We start from the raw sequence: 19,802 nt of genomic DNA on the forward strand, positions 1-19,802 counted from the left end.
CGCTTCAACTGGAAGCCCGATGGCGGGTATGCAAGTCACGGTTTCAAAATTACGCGGCCAGAAGCAATTATGAGCGTCTAAAAATAATCAATTATAAGTGGTCAAGAGTAGTGTAACGCAGCCAAAATGGAAGGAATGAATCTTAAAAAACTCGTGTCCCGTAACCACGTCTATTCACTGGTGTTGGCCTGCTGGGGTTGGAGAGACAGAACCGTATATCACAAAGTTTTGCGCCAATCTCTCCCTACATCGGCACCGCAAAGTTCGTCTCTCTCTCTCTCTCTCTCTCACACACACACACGCACGCACACACTCAAATACCCCTACACCATATAGGTCTCTCTCTTTTTCTTTCAATTTGGTTCATCGTGGTATGCAAAGCTAGTGTTGAAATTCTATTTCTTTGATTAGTTTTCGTCGATTCTCGCAAATTGCCGCCTTGAAAGATTTAGGGGTAAAAATACCAATTAACAATAGAAAATAAGAAGACTTGATGGAGGTATAATGCATTTAGATGTGTTTGTAGTATATTGATTCTGAATCTTTGCAGTGGATGGAGGTGGTGTTAGAGCTAAAAGATGCGGACGATTGGGTTTATAGAGGGGAAGGAGCTGCCAATCTTGTTCTTGCTTACTCCGGATCCTCTCCTACGTTTGTGTGTTCATTTATGCTTCACTCTTATGATGATTTCGTTGTGTCTCTTCATGTCATTTTTTTTTATTGTAGAATAATTTAACTGAGCATTTTTTCGGACTCCAAAAGTAAAGCAAACAAGTTCTTCCTTCTGAGAATTGGGATTTTTCTTTTGAAGAATTGTTTGTATTATTTGCAAAAGCATCTTTGTACTTGGTAAAAGAACTTGAATTTTAGAATGTGAATGTTCCTTCAACCGTTTTAAAATGGAGAGAAAATGGGCTACATAAAGTGGGTCATAGGGGAGGCCATAGTAACATGCTTCATTACAAAGACGTTGCAATATACCTACGTTTGTTACTTACGACATTTCCTTTGATTTTGAGTAGGTTGGAATGGTACTACGCATACAAAAGGCTCCTAGGATTGAATCTCCCAGAAACGGATATGATAGCGAGGATAGTCATTCCGCTCTGATGAATGATGAGTGCCTTCTGTGGAGAGAAACTGAAGACCTTGTATTAGCACCAACCAGGGAAATAGCCGAGCAACTGTATGTACAGCATGTTATCAGTCCACTGTAAGGTTACGAACATGTTGATGATGGGGTATGTTGTTGTACCAATGCATGATTTTGTTGCACACCCTTCCTTTTTATGTATTTGCAGAGCAGTGTTTTAATGAGAGGACATGAAACGTATGTGATTGGCTTGTAGCCTATTCGGGGGAAGTTTTACATTGTGCTTGTAGCAGCCATTATCACGTCATTGTTCAAGTATTCATTCTGGGATTATGTTTTCGCCCTCATGGAACTAAATCTTGATGGACTATCCTTAAATGAATATGTGTTGTATAATTGAAAAGCTGCAGATAGACATACTGTTGGTTACCAATACGCAACTATCCTTTTGCCCTGTTTGTGGTCCATTCAGGCAAAAGTAATTGGAAGGGGCTCAAAGATTGTGTTGTATGCTTGGGCAGTCACTTGGACAGGTCTCTCTATGAAAATTTCAAACGAGACTGCGCAGACATTTTTTATTTCCTGATAACCTCCATGGGAATATCTTTACAATTTACAGCATCATCGAGGTACTGACTGTTGCTTCGTCCATATCTTGCAGATTCGTGTCTTTTTGTCCAAGGAATTTCTGGAGGTGGCTGAAAAGAATATCCTTTCTCAGCATCCTTCTCGGGGAGTTGATGCTGCCATGGTCAACACTATGTGATTTTGCGCTTCTTGTGTCCGATCATTCAGTTTTTCCTTATGGTAATCACCGTCTTCTATTTACAAAAAAATAAATAGAAATCAGTGTGTCCTAATTCCTTGCAAATAATATCTTCTGTTTGCAGCATGGCAACTGTATCTTCCAGTCTCTCTTTTTTCATGTTTTTTTTTTCTTTTTATCTCGAGAGTGTCCTTGGCAAGCGCTTACCAAACCAAACCGAGCCTTATGTCCCAATCACTTGGGGTCGGCTACATGAATCTAGTGTTCTAAAACAAGGAATTAATCGGCGATTAATCATCGATTAATAGCTGATGGAGCCTATCGGATTAGGTCCGAGTAACGATTAATTGCCAATTACTAATTAATATGCACCGATTAATCCGATTAATCGCTCAAAGGTGGCCGACCACCCGACTAGTGTCTAGCAACTTTTAGAACATTGCATGAATCCTTTTTCTCCATTGAGCTCTGTCCAGGGCCACTTGTTCACACAAACTTACTATACTCGTATCGTTGCGCACCACAACATCTATTGTCAATTTAGGTCTACCCTTCCCCGTAGCATTGCTACCCAAAGCTATCCTATCCGTTCTCTTAAGTCTTAACTACTGCATCTCTTGGTCTACGGTAGACAATGCCCAAACCACCTTAGCCTATTTTCCCTCAACTTCTCATCTATGGGTGCTACACCTACCATCTCACGAACTGTTTCATTTCTAATCCTGTCTCGTCTAGTCTTACCACACATCCACCTCAACATTCTCATTTTTGCTACACTCATCTTGTTCTCCTATTGGCCTTGGCACGCGCTTCACCTTGGTTAATCCATTGTGGTCCTCCCTGCCCCACATGTATGGTTTTAATTGAATGTACGGCTTTACCAATTACGGAATAACCTTGTGGAATTAATTTTCTCGGAGATGGTTCAAGTATCCCTTTGAATTATGTTTTTCTTTGTGTACACATATTTGTATCTCCACATGCAAGGTGGGTTACATGTGTATTGGATGGCTCATATGCATTTCCTTACAAATTTTTTGGGACAATCAATGACTTAACAATAGATAGAGAAAATAGTTAGTTTGGTTTGTAAAAGTAATAAATTTCCCTCTCTTAATCCAGATATCTATATTGGCTTGTTTCTTAATACATTTTTTCTTAATCCAGATATCTATTATCGTATACTTCTTTTCCCCCAGGTAGTCTCAAAGGGAAATCCTGCTTTTCTATTGAGATAAATGTGCTTTCCCTCAATCACGTTGTGTTGTCACTCGTCTTGAGTCTTTTCACATTGTTCTTCCCCATTACAGGCTAGTATATGATTAATGTTCTTTTCACTTGATTTTCTTATTGTTTCTCAAATGCAGCCAAAATGTGGAATTCTTCCAGTTTCAAGATTTATATCGGAAGAAAGTGACATAAAAAAGTGTGTAACTCGTTTTGAAATGCACCAGCCATTAAAATTGCATCGGAGAGGTATTTTTGTTGCTATAATTTCTTATTTCGTTTTGTCTCGGGTGAAGCTAGAATGGGAGTGATCTCTCAATTCAAGATCATAGCTAAATCGGCATTCATGCTGCCATGGATACCAGCGGTTGAATTGGGAATCCATTGTGTCCTTGATTTTATCCAAGAATATGATGCAATCCAATCATCTATTTATCTTTCACTTTAGTCGTTGCTGAAAATGTTTTTTTTTTCTCTCTTAGATATCAGAAATAAGCGAATACAATCCCCTTGATTTGTTCTCTGGATCCAACGACAGAGTGCATAAAGCAATCAAGGCTCTGTTTGTTACTACTCGGAACAATTTTCATGTTTTCTTGAATGGTTCTCTCATACTTGGGGCTTTGGGTGGTGGGGCAGACATTACTACTTGTATGATAGGTGATGCATTTGAGAATGTACTCAATGGGGTTATTCAGGCAGACAGTGGCCGACGAACATCGAATTCCTGCATCTCATTACTGAAGCTATTTCCCGATCAGGGTTACTGGATCGGCTTCTCGGAGTCCAGAAGCTTGATAACATTGACATCAAAGGGGCAATTCATGCATATTACAATTTAGTTTGTCAGCCTTGTATTGCATGTAGAGATCTGGGTTGTAAAAAAACTGTCAGCTAGATATGTATATTTGCACTCAATGTCTTCGGATGGGAGCTTGAAGATTGTGAGGGACTATTTGATAGCTGCAACTGAAAAGGACTTGAGCTTGATGATCAGTTTTAGAACCAGGGAAGATGGGGATGTGGAATCTTCATATAAAGGTGTATTTGCAGACCCTATGCAGCCTATCCGCATATATGGTTTAGTTTCTAGCTTGTGGGGCTGCTTTCAAGCAAATTCAGAGGTTCAAAAAGGCTTGTTTGAAGCTTTGAGATTACAATTTTCTAGAAAAGAGAGCATCCATATTAAAAATTTGACATTCGCGTTAATTATTGACTAAATGATCTCAATTAGTTAAATGTTGACTTTATTGGTATATTGACACATCATGCTCTCATTGAGTACTTCGACACATTAGTAAGATTCTATGGCATTCAAAATTTTAGGAATTTCCCATAAAATGTCTTTTCTTGAAATTGCAATCTGCCAGGCATCTTTTATTGATCTGGATATGAAAACTTTGAAGAAGATGGAACTCTACTATGAACGGGACCAGCAGATGGTCAGATGCTACTCTCTGATGGAGAAAAGAGAGGATGAAGCAGAAAAGGCTGCAAGCATTGGTTAAGAAATTGCATGTGGAGATCAATCCAACTCTGTGAAGATGCTTCTCATGCTAGAGGCTCTTCTGGTAATACATAGTAGTCTAAGAGTCTTCTTTCTGAATAACTGTCTTTTGTTTTTGTGCATGCGCTTGTGATGTGTTGGAAATGCTGCTGGAGTTTTCTGACTTTGTTCTTGACGTATAGATCATCATTTCAGCCTACCATCCAATTTATGGGATTCAGAACAATGAGTACAGTGAATTTGTAAGACTTGGGAAGCCTAGGATTACTCCTTCACCCTGAAGCTGATCAAGTTGTACCTTACGATGATCCACTTGGGAACAGTAGCCGGTCAAGCTTGGCACTGAGCCTTCAATTATTCACTAATATGTACATGGAGCCCTTTTCTTCCCTTCTTTCCCTCCCTAATTCTGTATAAATCCCTGCTTGAACAAATGTAACATAGGTCTGAAATCCTGTTGGAGGTGTTGTTTAGGGCCTGCAGTGTGCATTGACTCACTGATCCTTAGAAAACAGTGACAATTTATCATTTCTCTTGTACAAAGTCTCAGACCCCAATCTCATACATGCATTATTTTCTCTGCTTCCCATGTTCTTGATTGAGTAGATCATTGCATACATCCAATTGACTTGGCCATTTCATGCAGGACTATCATTATGCAAAAACCATCTGGATGCTCCAAAATGTCAGATGTTGAAGAGAAAACTTTTGATAGACATCTCCCATTTTTGGTCTGAAGCGACCATGATTTAAATGGTTCCAAGTCATTGGGATTAATATGGCTATTTGTTCTGTCAGGTCACACCATGAAGTTGGTTTTTCATTACATGTGGTCTTCTCAACTGGTTTAGTAATTATTTCCTTGTTCCACTGCCAAATGGAATGGCATTTACTGTTTGTGTTGGGTAAGGGAAGAAGGCAATGGAGACACATCGCGGTTGGTGGCATGAGGGATCTGTCGGTGGTTCCAGTACTAGCAAGGGCTACATGCTAAGCTGTTAAAAAAAAAAAAAATGGGCTACATGCTAAAATCCAACGGGGTTCAACTTTAATTGCACCTTAGGTGAGATTTGGTATCTCTTTACTTGGTTCATGTAATCTCTTTCTTGCTTACATGGGCAACGTGCCTTTGAAATTTTTGGCTAGGTTTATGCACAGTGCATTCCTTTTATTCATGATACAGTAATGTCCATGATGCTTGATGACTAGGTTGGAGAGAAACTAACCAAAACAATAAAAAAGGCAGATAAGAGTTTGCCAGAATGGCAATAGAGCAGAATGTCCATAATGTCGAGAGTACCGAAATGTATTTGAGCCGCGACCAATGTGATTTTTCTGGCAAGACTGAATGGATTTTGAATCCCATTAACAAGTGCTAACCATGAGTTTGGTCCAGTGCTAATGAGCATTTGGTTACCACGGATTGGATATACCCCTATTATTCTTCTACTGATCTGTATATTCTCATACTTTTGTTAAGCCAAAGTAGTCCATGTATTTTGGATAGAAGTGGTAAAAATTGTCTGGTATTTCATGATTAGGACTGATCTGGATAATCTACACACCTCTTTATTTATCTAAGAAAAGTAGTCTGTGTATGCTGTATAGAAGTTGGAAAAGTTGTGTGGCTCCTGCTAAGAGTGTTTTAACTCGTGCTAGTCAAGTCTTGCATCTTCTTTCTCTTCTTCTTTGGTTGTATTATTCCTTGCTTTACCCTGAAGAAGTCTTTGGTCTTCTCTTGCAGTTAGATTTATGCTAGATTTTTTTGTTTTAATTTCATGTTTCCTCTGATTTTCCTGCAGTAAATTTCATCCCTTATCTACCGTGGAAATTCCCGGAAACGGAAATGTTGCTCGATTACTTGAGTTCTTATCAGCAATGAGAGCCCTCTTCCAGATGGAGAAAGAATGCTTCCATTGAGGTCCATGATTTCGACATGGCCTTAAATCTCGGGAAAGTATTTGTTGGTCAATATGAGTTTGATTCTTTTCTGCCAGTAATTCCGAAACTACCCATACAACCCCTACTCATGAGTCATTTTACGACTGAAATTCAGTGAACTTGATCAATCCACTGATTAATGGGATGGACCCAATTCCCTTTAGATTTGTCTTGAATACTCAGTAGCGAAATTTCAGAGAAAGACCCGGTGTAGAGAGAGAGCTTCTCTCTTTATAGAGGCGTGGCTGCGTCGCCCTTCTTGCTTCCCTTCCTCGGCAGTTCTCTCTCTCTCTCTCCCTGGTTTTGTGGTGGTTGAGGCTCTAATCCTCAGGAGAAAAGTTATCTCACTTAGACCATCATTGGTGTGGTTTCGGATCTGGGTTGTTTGGCCCTCGAAGCAAATCAACCTGGGCGACGCATCTGTTGATCGTCCATCAACAGTGGTGGCTGTGGTAGGACGAAGTGACGGTGAGCTCCAACAACGATGGTGATTCCTCCAACTTCCTTCAGCCACATTAACGAGTGAATCTACGGTCTCCAACATCACAACTATTATTTTTTACGCCTTTTTATTTTGTTTATATTTATTTTGGTTTTCTTGTTTTTGTTCAGACCTTATGGGTCTTTTGTATTATCTGTTGTCTTAGGCCCGTGGGACACAATTTGTATATAATTTTATCGATAGAAATTTCATTTTCTCGAATAAAATATTTCCTGAATCTCACCATCCTAAAACTTCTTATTCAGTAGAAATCAATCAGCTTGAGAGTTTGATTGACTCTCAAGCCCAAAGGTGGAAGGATCCTTTAATTTCTCTTTTGATCCCAACCGAAATAGCAGTTCTATACGTGGGGTAAAATTTGGGGGTTGACTTCCTCCTAAATTTCAGTTGTTTATATGGAAAATGATTCGCCGGATTTTGACGGTTAAGGATACTCTGATTAAAAGGAAAGTTGAGGTTCCTCCAGATTGTCCTTTTATGTAGCAATTCATTGGAAACTATAGAGTATTTGTTCTTTCAGTAGTGCTCCTTTGCTAAGAGGTTGTGGAGGGCCTCTTATTTGGCGTTTGATTTTGAGGTTGGGATTCCGGTGTCAGTTTACGGAGTGGATGAATGATTGAATTAAGAGTACTCCAAATATAGATGTGATTCGGGATTCGATTCTTCTGCTTTTGGGCGTGCTCGCAATAATGCTTTGTTTACCTCAGATTTGTTTTGGTGTGGATGTTGCCTTAATCCATTTTGCAGGATTGCGGAGCAGTTACAGACCATGTACGAGGAGTTTGAACAATAATAATAATCATGCGTTTATGTGCAGTCCCTTTCCGGATGGTGCAGGGCCTAGCCATGTCTTGCATCTTCTCTCGCTGTTAGATGTATATACGTGATTTATTTATTTATTTTGTTTCAATTTCATGTTTTCCATCCTAATTTACTCGGATTTTCCTGCAGCAAATTTCATCCTTAATCTATTGTTGAAATTCCCGAAATCCAAAATGCTGCTTTATTACTTGAGTTCTTATGAGCAATTATAGCCTTAAATCTCAGGAAAATTATTTTAGGGTGTGTTTCGGATTCCCCCTTAAAAAATAAATACTTATTTGCAATTTTCAAACTTAAAAATAATAGGTTTGCTGAAATCAAAAAATATGCATTATGGATCTTGTTTGATAGATTTCGATGAGGTTTATCAAACCTTGTAAAAAAAATTAAAAAATTATTTTCGTAAGCCCATTATTTTAAGGATTATTCTAAAATCTACCCAAATAGGTAGGATAATAGATAAAAGTTGCATTGATATCCGAGAAAGGTGTATTGATATTTGTGAATTAATATCCGTGAGATATGTATTGATATCCGAACTTATTTGAAATTATATGTATATTATCCTCCGCCTAGTGGGCAGAGGTTAGCAAAACCGTTATTTTAAACTTGAAAATAGATCATTATTTTTTAAGTACTTATTTGAGAAAGCAGAACGGGGATGGTTAGAGAGCAAGCAAACACTGAAAAAGAATGTCAACGATATAGAACAGTGAACACGTATCCTGGGGAAGTTGCTTGACTATGAGTTAGTTTGATTATTTTCTGCAAACGAGATAGGTACTCGTAACCACGAGTAGTTCTTGAATCCACAAGAAGAGAGATAAACTCAGAGTTTTTATTAATAAAAAGTTGAATAATAATTGAATCCTTAGCCCTTAGGCTTATACCCCTATTTATACTACCAGAAGTCCTAACAATAAGGTAATTACTCAGAGTGGAGACCAAACAAACTATATTTGGAAACCAAAACTAACAAAATTAAAAGGCTGATAGGAACATGCCTAAATAAGCGGCATTAAAAGAGAAATTCCTAAAACAAATATAATTCCTAAAATAAAGTTTTCATATATTCTATATTTCTATATTATAAAACAGAGCGGTTTTCTTTAAAAATGTCTAAACATACAAACATAGATGCATCTGCAGCCGTTCGATCATACTTAGTGATAAAGTTATAGCCATTGGATCAAAGGAATGAAGCGCTCCCTCTCTTCCCATAAATTACTCTCATTAAGGCATTGTATTCAAAACCATCCATTATGACATTATTCAAATGAAAATGAAAATCATATATAACATTTGTACAAAACCGAAATTAAAGCCACCGAGAGTACCGAAATCAAAGCCAACATTCCTTTTCCTATTCGAAAACTTTATGGATATCGACCTGAGCACACCGACCATGGCATTGACAGTACATGGGGCCCACTCTGGGTCCTGCACGGATGATCCGACCCGTTCAATAATTTAAAAAAATAACAACGAGTGGACCCGTGAAAAATCAGCTCCATTCGATATGTGTATGTGTTTGATCAAATCTTCCCATTTTTGAAAAATTGGAAAAAAATTGGATGAAAAATGAGAAAATTGAATCGAGCGTTTATACATATCGAATGGAGCTGATTTTTCACATTACTACTTAGTTAAGCTAGCTACTTGAGAAAGACCGCTTCTCGAAATAGCATAAGTGAACACGGAACCTTCTGGCTCTATCTTGCTATCCTGGACCGAGTGGCTTAAGGCTGGATTCCCTGGCTCCGGTTTCGGCTTATTCTATTTCGGTTGAGGTGGTAAACCCCGCGCCCCTTCTTTTGTCAATCAGTTTCGTTTTCAACTCCGATGCTAGCTTTCCGATAGCTGCTTCCTCCTTCGAGTTAGCCAAGTTTTTATTTTAAAATTATTGAACGGCTCAGATCATCCATGCGGGTCTAGAGTGGGCCCCGCAAATGATCGGTACGTACGATTTGTGTACTTGGATCAGTATCTGTAGCATCCTCCTTTCCTATTTCTAGGCAAACGTACATCATGGAAATTACCGAAAGTATAATTTTTTATACATCATTCATATGATTTTCACATTTTTCTTCTTTACTTTCTCTAACTCTCCCCTCCCTCTTTCTTGGGAAGTTCAATACCACCAAAATTTACTTTACCGAAACCATCGAGGTAAGTTCTTCCATTATTTTTTGTATATTTGCTACCCATTTCATTTTTATTAAGATTATAGCATAGTTGAATTTGCTGGATACGGATTGGTATATTGCACGCAAGTTTATTATTAATTTTCAAGTTGTGATTGTTTGAGCCGTATGTTGCACACGAGTTCAATATTTGTTTTTGTGTGCTGATTGTTCGAGTTGTGCCTTCAGGCACGGGCATACACTAGTATTTGATATCTCAGAATGGTTTCCCGCTAATTGGGTTGGAGTTTATCTCTTCTTTTTTTTGTCAAAAAAGATTTTAGGCTGAGTTTTCATAAAAAAAAAAGAAATTTTTTTCGTCTTTATTAAAAAATTCACATTTGTTAGTTTGTAATTTTTTTTAAATTATTAATTGGTTTCGACGAGATGAGTTGAAAAATTGAAAAATTATGCCCAAATTCAATTATTTTTGAAAAAATCCAAAAAAAGTCCAAAAATAAAACACAATAACTCACTTGAAGTTTTATTTAGATCTATTTCAATGGAGTTCGGCTTATAATAGAAGCGGGCCAACTGGCCAAGCCCAATTCAATACAAAAAAGCCGAGGAGGCCCCCGCTTCAAAACAAAACACAATAACTCACTTGAAGCCCAACGTCTGCTACCAGGATGGCGCGTATACTAGTCACGCTTTCCAAAAGTAGCGGCCAGATGTAGTTATAAGCGGCCATTAGCAATTATCCGCGGCCAAGTGTAATTAGCCGCGGGTAAAGTTTACGAACAAAACCAGCGCGTATACTAGTCACGCTTTCCAAAAATAGCGGCCAGGTGTAGTTATGAGCGGCCATTAGCAATTATCCGCGGCCAAGTGTAATTAGCCGCGGGTAAAGTTTACGAACAAAACCGTGTTCCGTAACCACGCCTATTTACTGGTGTTGGGGTCGGGGAAACATAACCGTATTTCAGAAAGTTTTGCGCCACTCTCTCCCTACAGCACCGCAAGGTTCGTCTCTCTTTCTCTCTCACACACACACAGAAGTACACACATTCTTGCCTTTCTTGTAAAACTGGCATAGTTAGGGTTCAGACGGTTGAATTTGTTCGAATCGTCTTCGTCATTGTCTTATTACTTTTGCATTTGGGCTGGTTGGTAGACTTTGTTCCTTGTTCTCTTTCATTTTAATTTGAACACTTACTTTCCAGGTGGTTATTGATTTTCGTTCTTAGAATTCTTTCCTTATTAACAAATGTATCGCCACGGCATGCTAAGACTAAAGTTCAATATCAATGTTATAGTAGCAAGCCTTTGGATACCATGACCTTGAAACCTTCTTCGTCTTTAATCTGAAAAGATAATTTCTTCCAGGGAGAAAAAAGTTAGTAATTGGCAAGAATGTTAACAGATATTGACAATTTGGAAACTTACAGCTCGTTTGGATTGAGAGATTTCGAGAGAAAAGAAAAGAAATGGAGGGAGAAGTGTTTCTTTCGCATGTTTGGATGATTAAAATGGCAAGAGAGGGTGAGAAATGGGGAGAATGAGAAACCCCTTACTTGCCCATTTCATTTCTCACCAGTTGTGGCGAGATTCCGTGAGAAAGGAACCGAGTTGCCAATTTTGACCCCAAAGTCTTCTTCGTGCGTCCGTCGGGCCCAGTGGGAGAAGTTCAACTGCATATAGGTCTCTCTTTTTTCTTGGTTCATTGTGGTAACTGGTAAGAAAAGCTAGTGCTGAAATTCTATTTCTTTGATTAGCTTTCGTCGATTCTTGCAAATTGCCGCCTCAAAAGATTTGGGGGTAAAAAATACCAATTAACAATAGGAAATAAGAAGTCTTGATGGAGGTATAATTAGATGTGTTTGTAGTTTATTGATTCCAAATCTTTGCAGTGGATGGAGGTGGTGTTAGAGCTAAAAGATGCGGATGATTGGATTTATAGAGGGGAAGGAGCTGCCAATCTTGTTCTTGCCTACTCCGGATCCTCTCCTACATTTGTGCGTTCATTTATGCTTCACTCTTATGATGGTTTCTTGTGTCTCTTCATGTCATTTTTCATTGCAGAATAATTTAACTGAGCATTTTTTCCAACTCCAAAAGTAAAGCAAACAAGTTCTTCCTTCTGAGAATTGGGATTATTCTTTTGACGAATTGTTTGTATTTGCAAAAGCATCTTAGTACTCGGTATATGAACTTGAATTTTAGAATGAGAGTGTTCCTTCAATAGTTTTAAAATAGAGAGAAAACGGGTGAGATAAAGTGGGTCATATGGGAGGCCATAGTAACATGCTTCATTACAAAGACGTTGAAATATACCTACATTTGTTACTTACGACATTTGCTTTGATTTCGAGTAGGTTGGAAAGGTACTGCTCATACAAAAGGCTCCTAGGATTGAATCTCCCAGAAACGGATATGATAGCGAGGATGGTCATTCAGCTCTGATGAATGATGAGTGCCTTCTGTGGAGAGAAACTGAAGACCTTGTATCAGCACCAACCAGGGAAATAGGAAAGCAACTGTATGTACAGCATGTTATCAGTCCACTGTTAGGTTATGAACATGTTGATGCTGGGGTCTGTTTCTGAACCAATGCATGATTTTGCTACACCCTTCCTTTTTAGTATGTATTTGCAGCCAATTTTGCAGTGTTTTAGTGAGAGGACATGGAACGTATGTGATTGGCTTGTAGCATGTTCTGAGGAAGTTTTACTTTGTGCTTGTAGCAGCCATTCTCATGCATTGTTCAAGTATTCGTTCTGGATTTGATATTGTGGGATTATATTTACGCCCTCATGGAACTAAATCATGGTGTACTATCCTTATAAAAAAAACGGGTCTATCCTTGAACAAAAATGGGTTGCATAATTGCAAAGTTGCATATAGACATATTGTTGGTGGCCATTACACAACTATCCTTTGGCCAAGTTTGTGGTCCGTTCAGGCAAGAAATTGGAAATGGCTCAAAGATTGTGGTGTATTTGTCACTTGGACAGGTCTCTCTACGAAAATGTTGAATGAAACTGTGCAAACATTTTTGTTTTTCTAATAACCTCCGCTGGAACATCTTAGATATTTACAGCATCATCGAATTGCTGACTGTTGCTTCCTCCGTATCTGGCAGATTCGTGTCTTTTTGTCCAAGGAATTTCTGGGGGCGGTTGAAAAGAATATCCTTTCCCAGCGTCCTTCTCAGCGAGTTGATGCAGCCATGGTCAACGCTCAATGTTATATTGCACTTCTTATGTCCGATTCCGTATGGTAATCATTGCATCCTGTATACCAAAGAAGAAAAAAAAAGAAAAAGTGTGTCCTGAGTCCTTGCAAATAATATCTTCTGTTTGCAGCATGGCAACTGTATCGTCCAGTCTCTCTTTTTTCATGTTTTTTTTATTATCACGAGAGTGTCCTTGGCAGGTGGTTTCAGCCTGGTTAATCCATTTGCTATGTGTGGTCCTCGGTGTCCCACATATATGGTTTTACCATAACAGAATGACCTTGTAGAATTAATTTTCTTGGAGATATTGGGTTCAAGTCACCCTTTACATTGTGTTTTTCTTTGTGTATGCATATTTGTATCTCTACATGCAAGGTGGGGTTACACGTGTGTTTGATGGCTCATATGCATTTCCTAACAAATTTTTTTTGGGACAATCGACAACTTAACAATAGATAGAGAAAATAGTTAATTTGATTTGTCAAAGTAATAAATCCCCTCTCTTATCCAGATATCTATTTTGTCTTGTTTCTTAATACTTTTTTTTTTCTTTTTTCTTTTTCCCTGAGAGCTGTATTGTTGAATACTTCTTTTCCCCCAGGTAATCTCCAAGAGGAATTCTGCATATCTATTGAGATAAAGGTGCTTTCCCTTGATCCCGTCGGGGTTGGACTCTTGTCTTGAGTCTTTTCACATTGTTCTTCCCAATAACAGGCTATTTATTGTTCTTTTTGCTTGTTTTTCTTGTTGTTTCTCAAATGCAGCCAAAATGTGGATTTCTTCCAGTTCCAAGATTTATATCGGAAGAAAATGACATAAAAAAGAGTATAACTCGTTTTTAAATGCACCAGTCAATAAAATTGCATCAAAGAGAGGTATTTTTGTTGCTATGATTTCTTATTTTCTTTTGTCTCGGGTCATGCTATAATTGGAGTGATCTCTCAATTCAAGTCCATAGCTAAATCGGCATTAATGCTGCCATGCATACCTTCGGTTGAATGGGAATCCGTTGTGTCCTTGTGAGCTTGATTTCATCCAAGAATATAATGCAATCCAATAATCTATTTATCTTTCACTTTTGTCTTTGCTGAAATTTTTTGTTTTCTCTTAGATATCAGAAAGAAGCGAATACAATCCACTGGATTTTATGTGGCAATTCATTGGAAACTATAGATCATTTGTTCTTTCAGTAGTGCTCCTTTGCTAAGAGGTTGTGGAGGGCCTCTTATTTGGGGTTTGATTAAGAGTGCTCCAAATATAGATGTGGTTAGGGGTTCGGGGATTTTTTTGCTTTCGGGTTACTTGGTGTGCTCGAAACGTTGCTTTGTTTACCTCAGATTTGTTTGGTGTGGGTGTTGCTTTAATCCGTTTTGCAGGATTGTGGAGCAGTTGCAGACCGTGTATGAGGAGTTGTACAAAAACATATGATTATTATTATTGTTGTTCAAACTCCCCATTTGAGATCAGGGCAGGTTTGGAAGTTTTGAAATGGGCGTTAGATCACAATGTGCTAGAGATCTACATTCACTCGGATTGTGCCCTTTTCATTCAAGGGCTTAGGAATTCTCGGAAGGTTATGTCCAGCTTACAAACAACTCATAAATTAAACACTCATGAATCAAGATTCATATGGAAAAAAATAAGAGCAATCAAGAAACTAATAACGGTTTCGAATTCAGGGCCAAATTATCAAGAATAAAAAATGATTTGATAGAGACCCAATTGAAAAGGTTCCTAGCTTCATCTTTATTCATGGCTAAACGATTTCTATAGCTCACCTTCATCTTCGGATAAATAGAGAATGGCTACCTGCTGATCGAGTTAGAGTTTTTCTCCTCTTCTTTTTTTTTTTTTGTCAAAAAGAATTTTAGGCTGAGTTTTTTCTATAAAAAAGGATTTTTTCGTCTTTACTTAATTTTTTTTGCATTTGTTAGTTTGCTTCAAATTTTTGTAAACTATGGATTCGTCTCGACGAGATAAGTCAAAAAATTAGAAAATTATGCCCAAACTAAAATATTTTTTAAAAAATAAAAAAAGGCCAAAGATAAACTTTTTGGATTTTTTCTTGTCTTTTATAATAATATTGAGTTTTGATCATAACTTTTTAGTTCATCGATTTCTCTCATCGAAACGAAGCAATAATTCACAAAAAACTTTGATGCAAAACTAACTAACGCGAAAGAAAATTGAATAAAGACAAAAAAATAGGGGAATGAATTTTGCCACTCCCCAAATTGTTAACGGCCCAAAATCAACTCATTGATTTTGCCATTCCCCAAAAGTTAACAATTTGGGAATGAATTTTGGAATGAATTAGAAATCAGTGTGTCCTAAGTCCTTGCAAATAATATCTTCTGTTTGCAGCATGGCAACTGTTATCTTCCAGTCTCTCTTTTTTCATGTTATTTTTTTTCTTTTATCTCGAGAGTATCCTTGGCACGCGCTTTACCTTGGTTAATCCATTGTGGTCCTCCCTGCCCCACATATATGGTTTTATTTGAATGTACGGCTTTACCAATTACGGAATAACCTTGTGGAATTAATTTTCTCGGAGATGGTTCAAGTATCCCTTTGAATTTTATTTTTCTTTGTGCATGCATATTTCGTATTTGTATCTCTACATGCAAGGTGGGTTACACGTGTATTGGATGGCTCATATGCATTTCCTTGCAAAATTTTTGGGACAATCAATGGCTTAACAATAGATAGAGAAAATAGTAAGTTTGGTTTGTCTGTTTGCAGCATGGCAACTGTTATCTTCCAGTCTCTCTTTTTTCATGTTATTTTTTTTCTTTTATCTCGAGAGTATCCTTTGGCACGCGCTTTACCTTGGTTAATCCATTGTGGTCCTCCCTGCCCCACATATATGGTTTTATTTGAATGTACGGCTTTACCAATTACGGAATAACCTTGTGGAATTAATTTTCTCGGAGATGGTTCAAGTATCCCTTTGAATTTTATTTTTCTTTGTGCATGCATATTTCGTATTTGTATCTCTACATGCAAGGTGGGTTACACGTGTATGGGATGGCTCATATGCATTTCCTTGCAAAATTTTTGGGACAATCAATGGCTTAACAATAGATAGAGAAAATAGTAAGTTTGGTTTGTAAAAGTAATAAATTTCCCTCTCTTAATCCAGATATCTATTTTGGCTTGTTTCTTAATACATTTTGGCTTGTTGGAAATGCTGCTGGAGTTATCTGACTTAGTCCTTGACGTATAGATCATCATTTCGGCCTAACATCCAATTTATGGGATTCAGAACAATGAATACAGTGAATTTGTAAGACTTGGGAAGCCTAGGATTACTCCTTCACCCTGAAGCTGATCAAGTTATACCTTACAATGATCCACTTGGGAATAGTAGCCAGTCAAGCTTGGCACTGAGCCTTCAATTATTCCCTAATATGTACATGGAGCCCTTTTCTTTCCTTCTTTCCCTCTCTAATTCTGTATAAATTCCTGCTTGAACAAATGTAACATAAGTCTGAAATCCTGTTGGGGGTGTTGTTCAGGGCCTGCAGCGTGCATTGACTCACTTGTCCTTAGAAAACAGTGACAATTTATCATTTCTCTTATACAAAGTCTCAGACTTCTGAATGAAAAGTACCCCATTCTCATACATGCATTATTTTCTCTGCTTCCCATGTTCTTGATTGAGTAGATCATTGCATACATCCAATTGACTTGGCCATTTCATGCAGGACTATCATTATGCAAAAACCATCTGGATGCTCCAAAATGTCAGATGTCGAGAGAAAACTTCTGATAGACATCTCCCTTTTTTGGTCTGAAGCGACCATGATTTGAATGGTTCCAAGTCATTGGGCTTAATACGGCTATTTGTTCTGTCAGGTCACACCGTGAAGTTGGTTTTTCATTACATGTGGTCTTCTCAACTGGTTTAGTAATGATTTCCTTGTTCCACTGCCAAATGGAATGGCATTTACTGTTTGTGTGTTGGCTAAGGGTAGAAGGCAATGGAGACACATTGCGGTTGGTGGCATGAGGGATCTGTCGGTGGTTCCAGTACTAGCAAGGGCTACATGCTAAGCTGTTTAAAAAAAAAGGGCTACATACTAAAATCCAACGGGGTTCAACTTTAATTGCACCTCAGGTGAGATATGGTATTTCTTTACTTGGTTCGTGCAATCTCTTTCTTGCTTTCATGGGCAACGTGTCTTTGAAATTTTGGGCTAGGTTTATGCACAATGCATTCCTTTTATTCATGAGATACAGTAATGTCCATGATGCTTGATGACTAGGTTGGAGAGAAACTAACCAAAAATAAAAGGCAGATAAGAGTTTGCCATAATGGCAATAGAGCTGAATATCCATAATGTTGAGAGTACCGAAATGTATTTGGGCCGCGACCCTTGTGATTTTTCTGGCAAGACTGAATGGATTTTGAATCCCATTAACAAGTGCTGACAATGAGTTTTGTCCTGTGCTAATGAGCATTTGGTTACCCGAGGATTGGATATAATACCCCTATCATTCTTCTAAATATCTGTATATTCTCATACTTTTGTTAAGCCAAAGTAGTCCATGTCAAAAAATAAAAAAAAGTAGTCCGTGTATTTTGGATAGAAGTGGTAAAAATTGTCTGGTATTTCATGATTAGGACTGATCTGGAGATTCTGCACACCTTTTTATTTATCAAAGATAAGTAGTCTGTGTATGCTGTATAGAAGTTGGAAAAGTTGTGTGGCTCCTGCTAAGAGTGTTTTAACTCGAGCTAGTCAAGTCTTGCATCTTCTTTCTTTTCTTCTTTGGTTGTATTATTCCTTGCTTTACCATGAAGAAGTCTTTGGTCTTCTCTCGCAGTTAGATTTATACGTGATTTTTTTGTTTTAATTTCATGTTTCCATCATAGTTTCCTCTGATTTTTCCTGCAGTAAATTTCATCCCTTATCTATCGTGGAAATTCCCGGAAACGAAAATGCTGCTCGATTACTTGAGTTCTTATCAGCAATGAGAGACCTCTTCCAGATGGAGAAAGAAAGCTTCCAATGAGGTCCATCATTTCGACATGGCCTTAAATCTCGGAAAAGGATTTATTGGTCAATATGAGTTTGATTCTTTTCTGCATGTAATTCCGAAACTACCCATAACAACTGAAATTCAGTGAACTTGATCAATTCACTAATTCATGGGATGGACCCAATTCCCTTCAGATTCGTCTTCAAAAATCAGTAGCAAAATTTCAGAGAAAGGCCCGGTTTAGAGAGAGGTCAGAGCTTCTCTCTTTATAGAAGAGTGGCTACCTCCCCCTTCTTGCTTCCCTTTCTCGGCAGCTCCCCCTCCTTGCGCCCCCCCCCCAAATAGTTGTGTAGCGGTTGAGACTCTAGTCCTCTGGAGAGAAATTATCTCACTTAGACCATCATTGTTGTGGTTTCAAATTAGGGTTGTTTGGCCCTCGAATCCGATCAGCTAGCCTAGGCGACACATCTGTTGAAAATCAACGGTGGCACCAACTGCAACATTAATGAGCGAATCTATGGTCTCCAACATCACAACTATTATTCTTTTTGTTTGTATAAGGGGTTCTCCCCTGAGATTCTTGTTTGGTTGGCTATAAAACGCATCAGTTACCAAAAAAAAAAAACTATTACTATTCTTTATTGCTTTTTACTTTATTGTTTTTCCTTTTGGTTTTCTTGTTTTTGTTCAAATCTTCTTCATCCTTTGTATTATTTGTTGTCTTAGGCTTGTGGGTTGCACAATTTGTATACGATTTTATAAATAGAAGTTACATTTTCTCAAATAAAATATTCCCTGAAACTCACATTTCTAAAACTCCATGTTCAGTAGAAATCTCAAGCTTTCAATCAGCTTTTTTCTTCTTCTGACTTCTACAGCCAATTCTTGGGCACTTGGTCAACAAACTAGCTTCAACTATGGATACTAGTACTTTAGTCATGTCGATAAACATTAATAAAAGATCAACCTACTTGGTTATCTATAGGCTGAAAACCAATGTAAAAAGAGAAGGGCCAATCGGGCATCATAGAAAAACTTCTATTCAGAAATTGAACACTCATGAATCAAGAATTCAAGATTCATATGGAAAAACACAAGAGCAATCAAGAAACTATTCAGGGACAAGTCTATCAGGAAAAAAATGGATTTGATAGAGACCCAGTTGAAAGGTTCCGAGCTTCATCTTCATTCATGGCTAAACGATTTTTAAAGCTCACCTTCATCTTCGGATAACTAGAGAATGGTTCCCCGCTGTTTGGGTTGGAGTTTCTCTTTTCTTCTTTTTTTGTCAAAACGGATTTTATCATGAGTTTCCTAAAAAAGAGGAATTTTTTCCATCTTTATTAAAAAAAAAAAATCGCATTTGTTAGTTTGCGACACATTTTTGTAAACTATTGATTCATCTCGACAAGATGAGTCGGATTGGAATTTTTTTGGATTTTTTCAAAAACAATTGAGTTTGGGTCATGACTTTTTAGTTTTTCGATTTTTCTTGTCGAAACGAACCAATAATTCATTTAAAAAATTTTCACGCAAATCAACTAACGCGAAAGAAAATTAAATAAAGACAAAAAAAATGAAGGGAAACATTAATCTTGTG

The 19,802-nt window shown here is 37.8% G+C and overlaps 2 protein-coding genes and 1 pseudogene across 7 annotated transcripts in view; all 3 read left to right on the plus strand.

Annotated features, from left to right (window-relative positions):
* LOC131333939 (inositol-pentakisphosphate 2-kinase-like) overlaps positions 1–19,802 on the plus strand; it is a 52,251-nt gene that overhangs the window by 7,336 nt on the left and 25,113 nt on the right. The gene's annotated exons all lie outside the window — the stretch shown is intronic.
* LOC131333947 (inositol-pentakisphosphate 2-kinase-like) lies at positions 269–7,242 on the plus strand (annotated as a pseudogene).
* LOC131333942 (inositol-pentakisphosphate 2-kinase-like) lies at positions 11,053–14,391 on the plus strand. 5 transcript variants are annotated; one of them, XR_009201975.1, is made up of 5 exons: positions 11,053–11,996; positions 12,357–12,575; positions 13,124–13,255; positions 13,786–13,882; positions 13,981–14,391. XR_009201975.1 is itself a non-coding variant. In XM_058368786.1 (5 exons), the coding sequence occupies exons 1-4, from the start codon at positions 11,895–11,897 to the stop codon at positions 13,819–13,821; spliced, it is 489 nt and encodes a 162-aa protein (XP_058224769.1). In that variant the 5' UTR covers positions 11,053–11,894; the 3' UTR covers positions 13,822–13,858; positions 13,981–14,390. The 5 variants fall into 5 exon arrangements, 2 of the variants coding, with proteins under 2 accessions (XP_058224769.1, XP_058224770.1); XM_058368786.1 differs by having other exon boundaries at positions 13,786–13,858; positions 13,981–14,390; XR_009201977.1 differs by having other exon boundaries at positions 11,054–11,996; positions 13,124–13,260; positions 13,786–13,858; positions 13,981–14,016.

The sequence above is a fragment of the Rhododendron vialii genome, chromosome 7a, assembly GCF_030253575.1.
Source record: "Rhododendron vialii isolate Sample 1 chromosome 7a, ASM3025357v1".
NCBI lineage: Eukaryota > Viridiplantae > Streptophyta > Magnoliopsida > Ericales > Ericaceae > Rhododendron > Rhododendron vialii.

Bases quoted from the DNA above. Each gene is read 5' to 3' on its own strand.
- LOC131333942 (XM_058368786.1), top strand. From the start codon at position 11,895: ATGGAGGTGGTGTTAGAGCTAAAAGATGCGGATGATTGGATTTATAGA. The intron at 11,997-12,356 runs GTGCGTTCATTT...GATTTCGAGTAG, and splicing joins CCGGATCCTCTCCTACATTT to GTTGGAAAGGTACTGCTCAT. The intron at 12,576-13,123 runs GTCTGTTTCTGA...CGTATCTGGCAG, and splicing joins ATGAACATGTTGATGCTGGG to ATTCGTGTCTTTTTGTCCAA.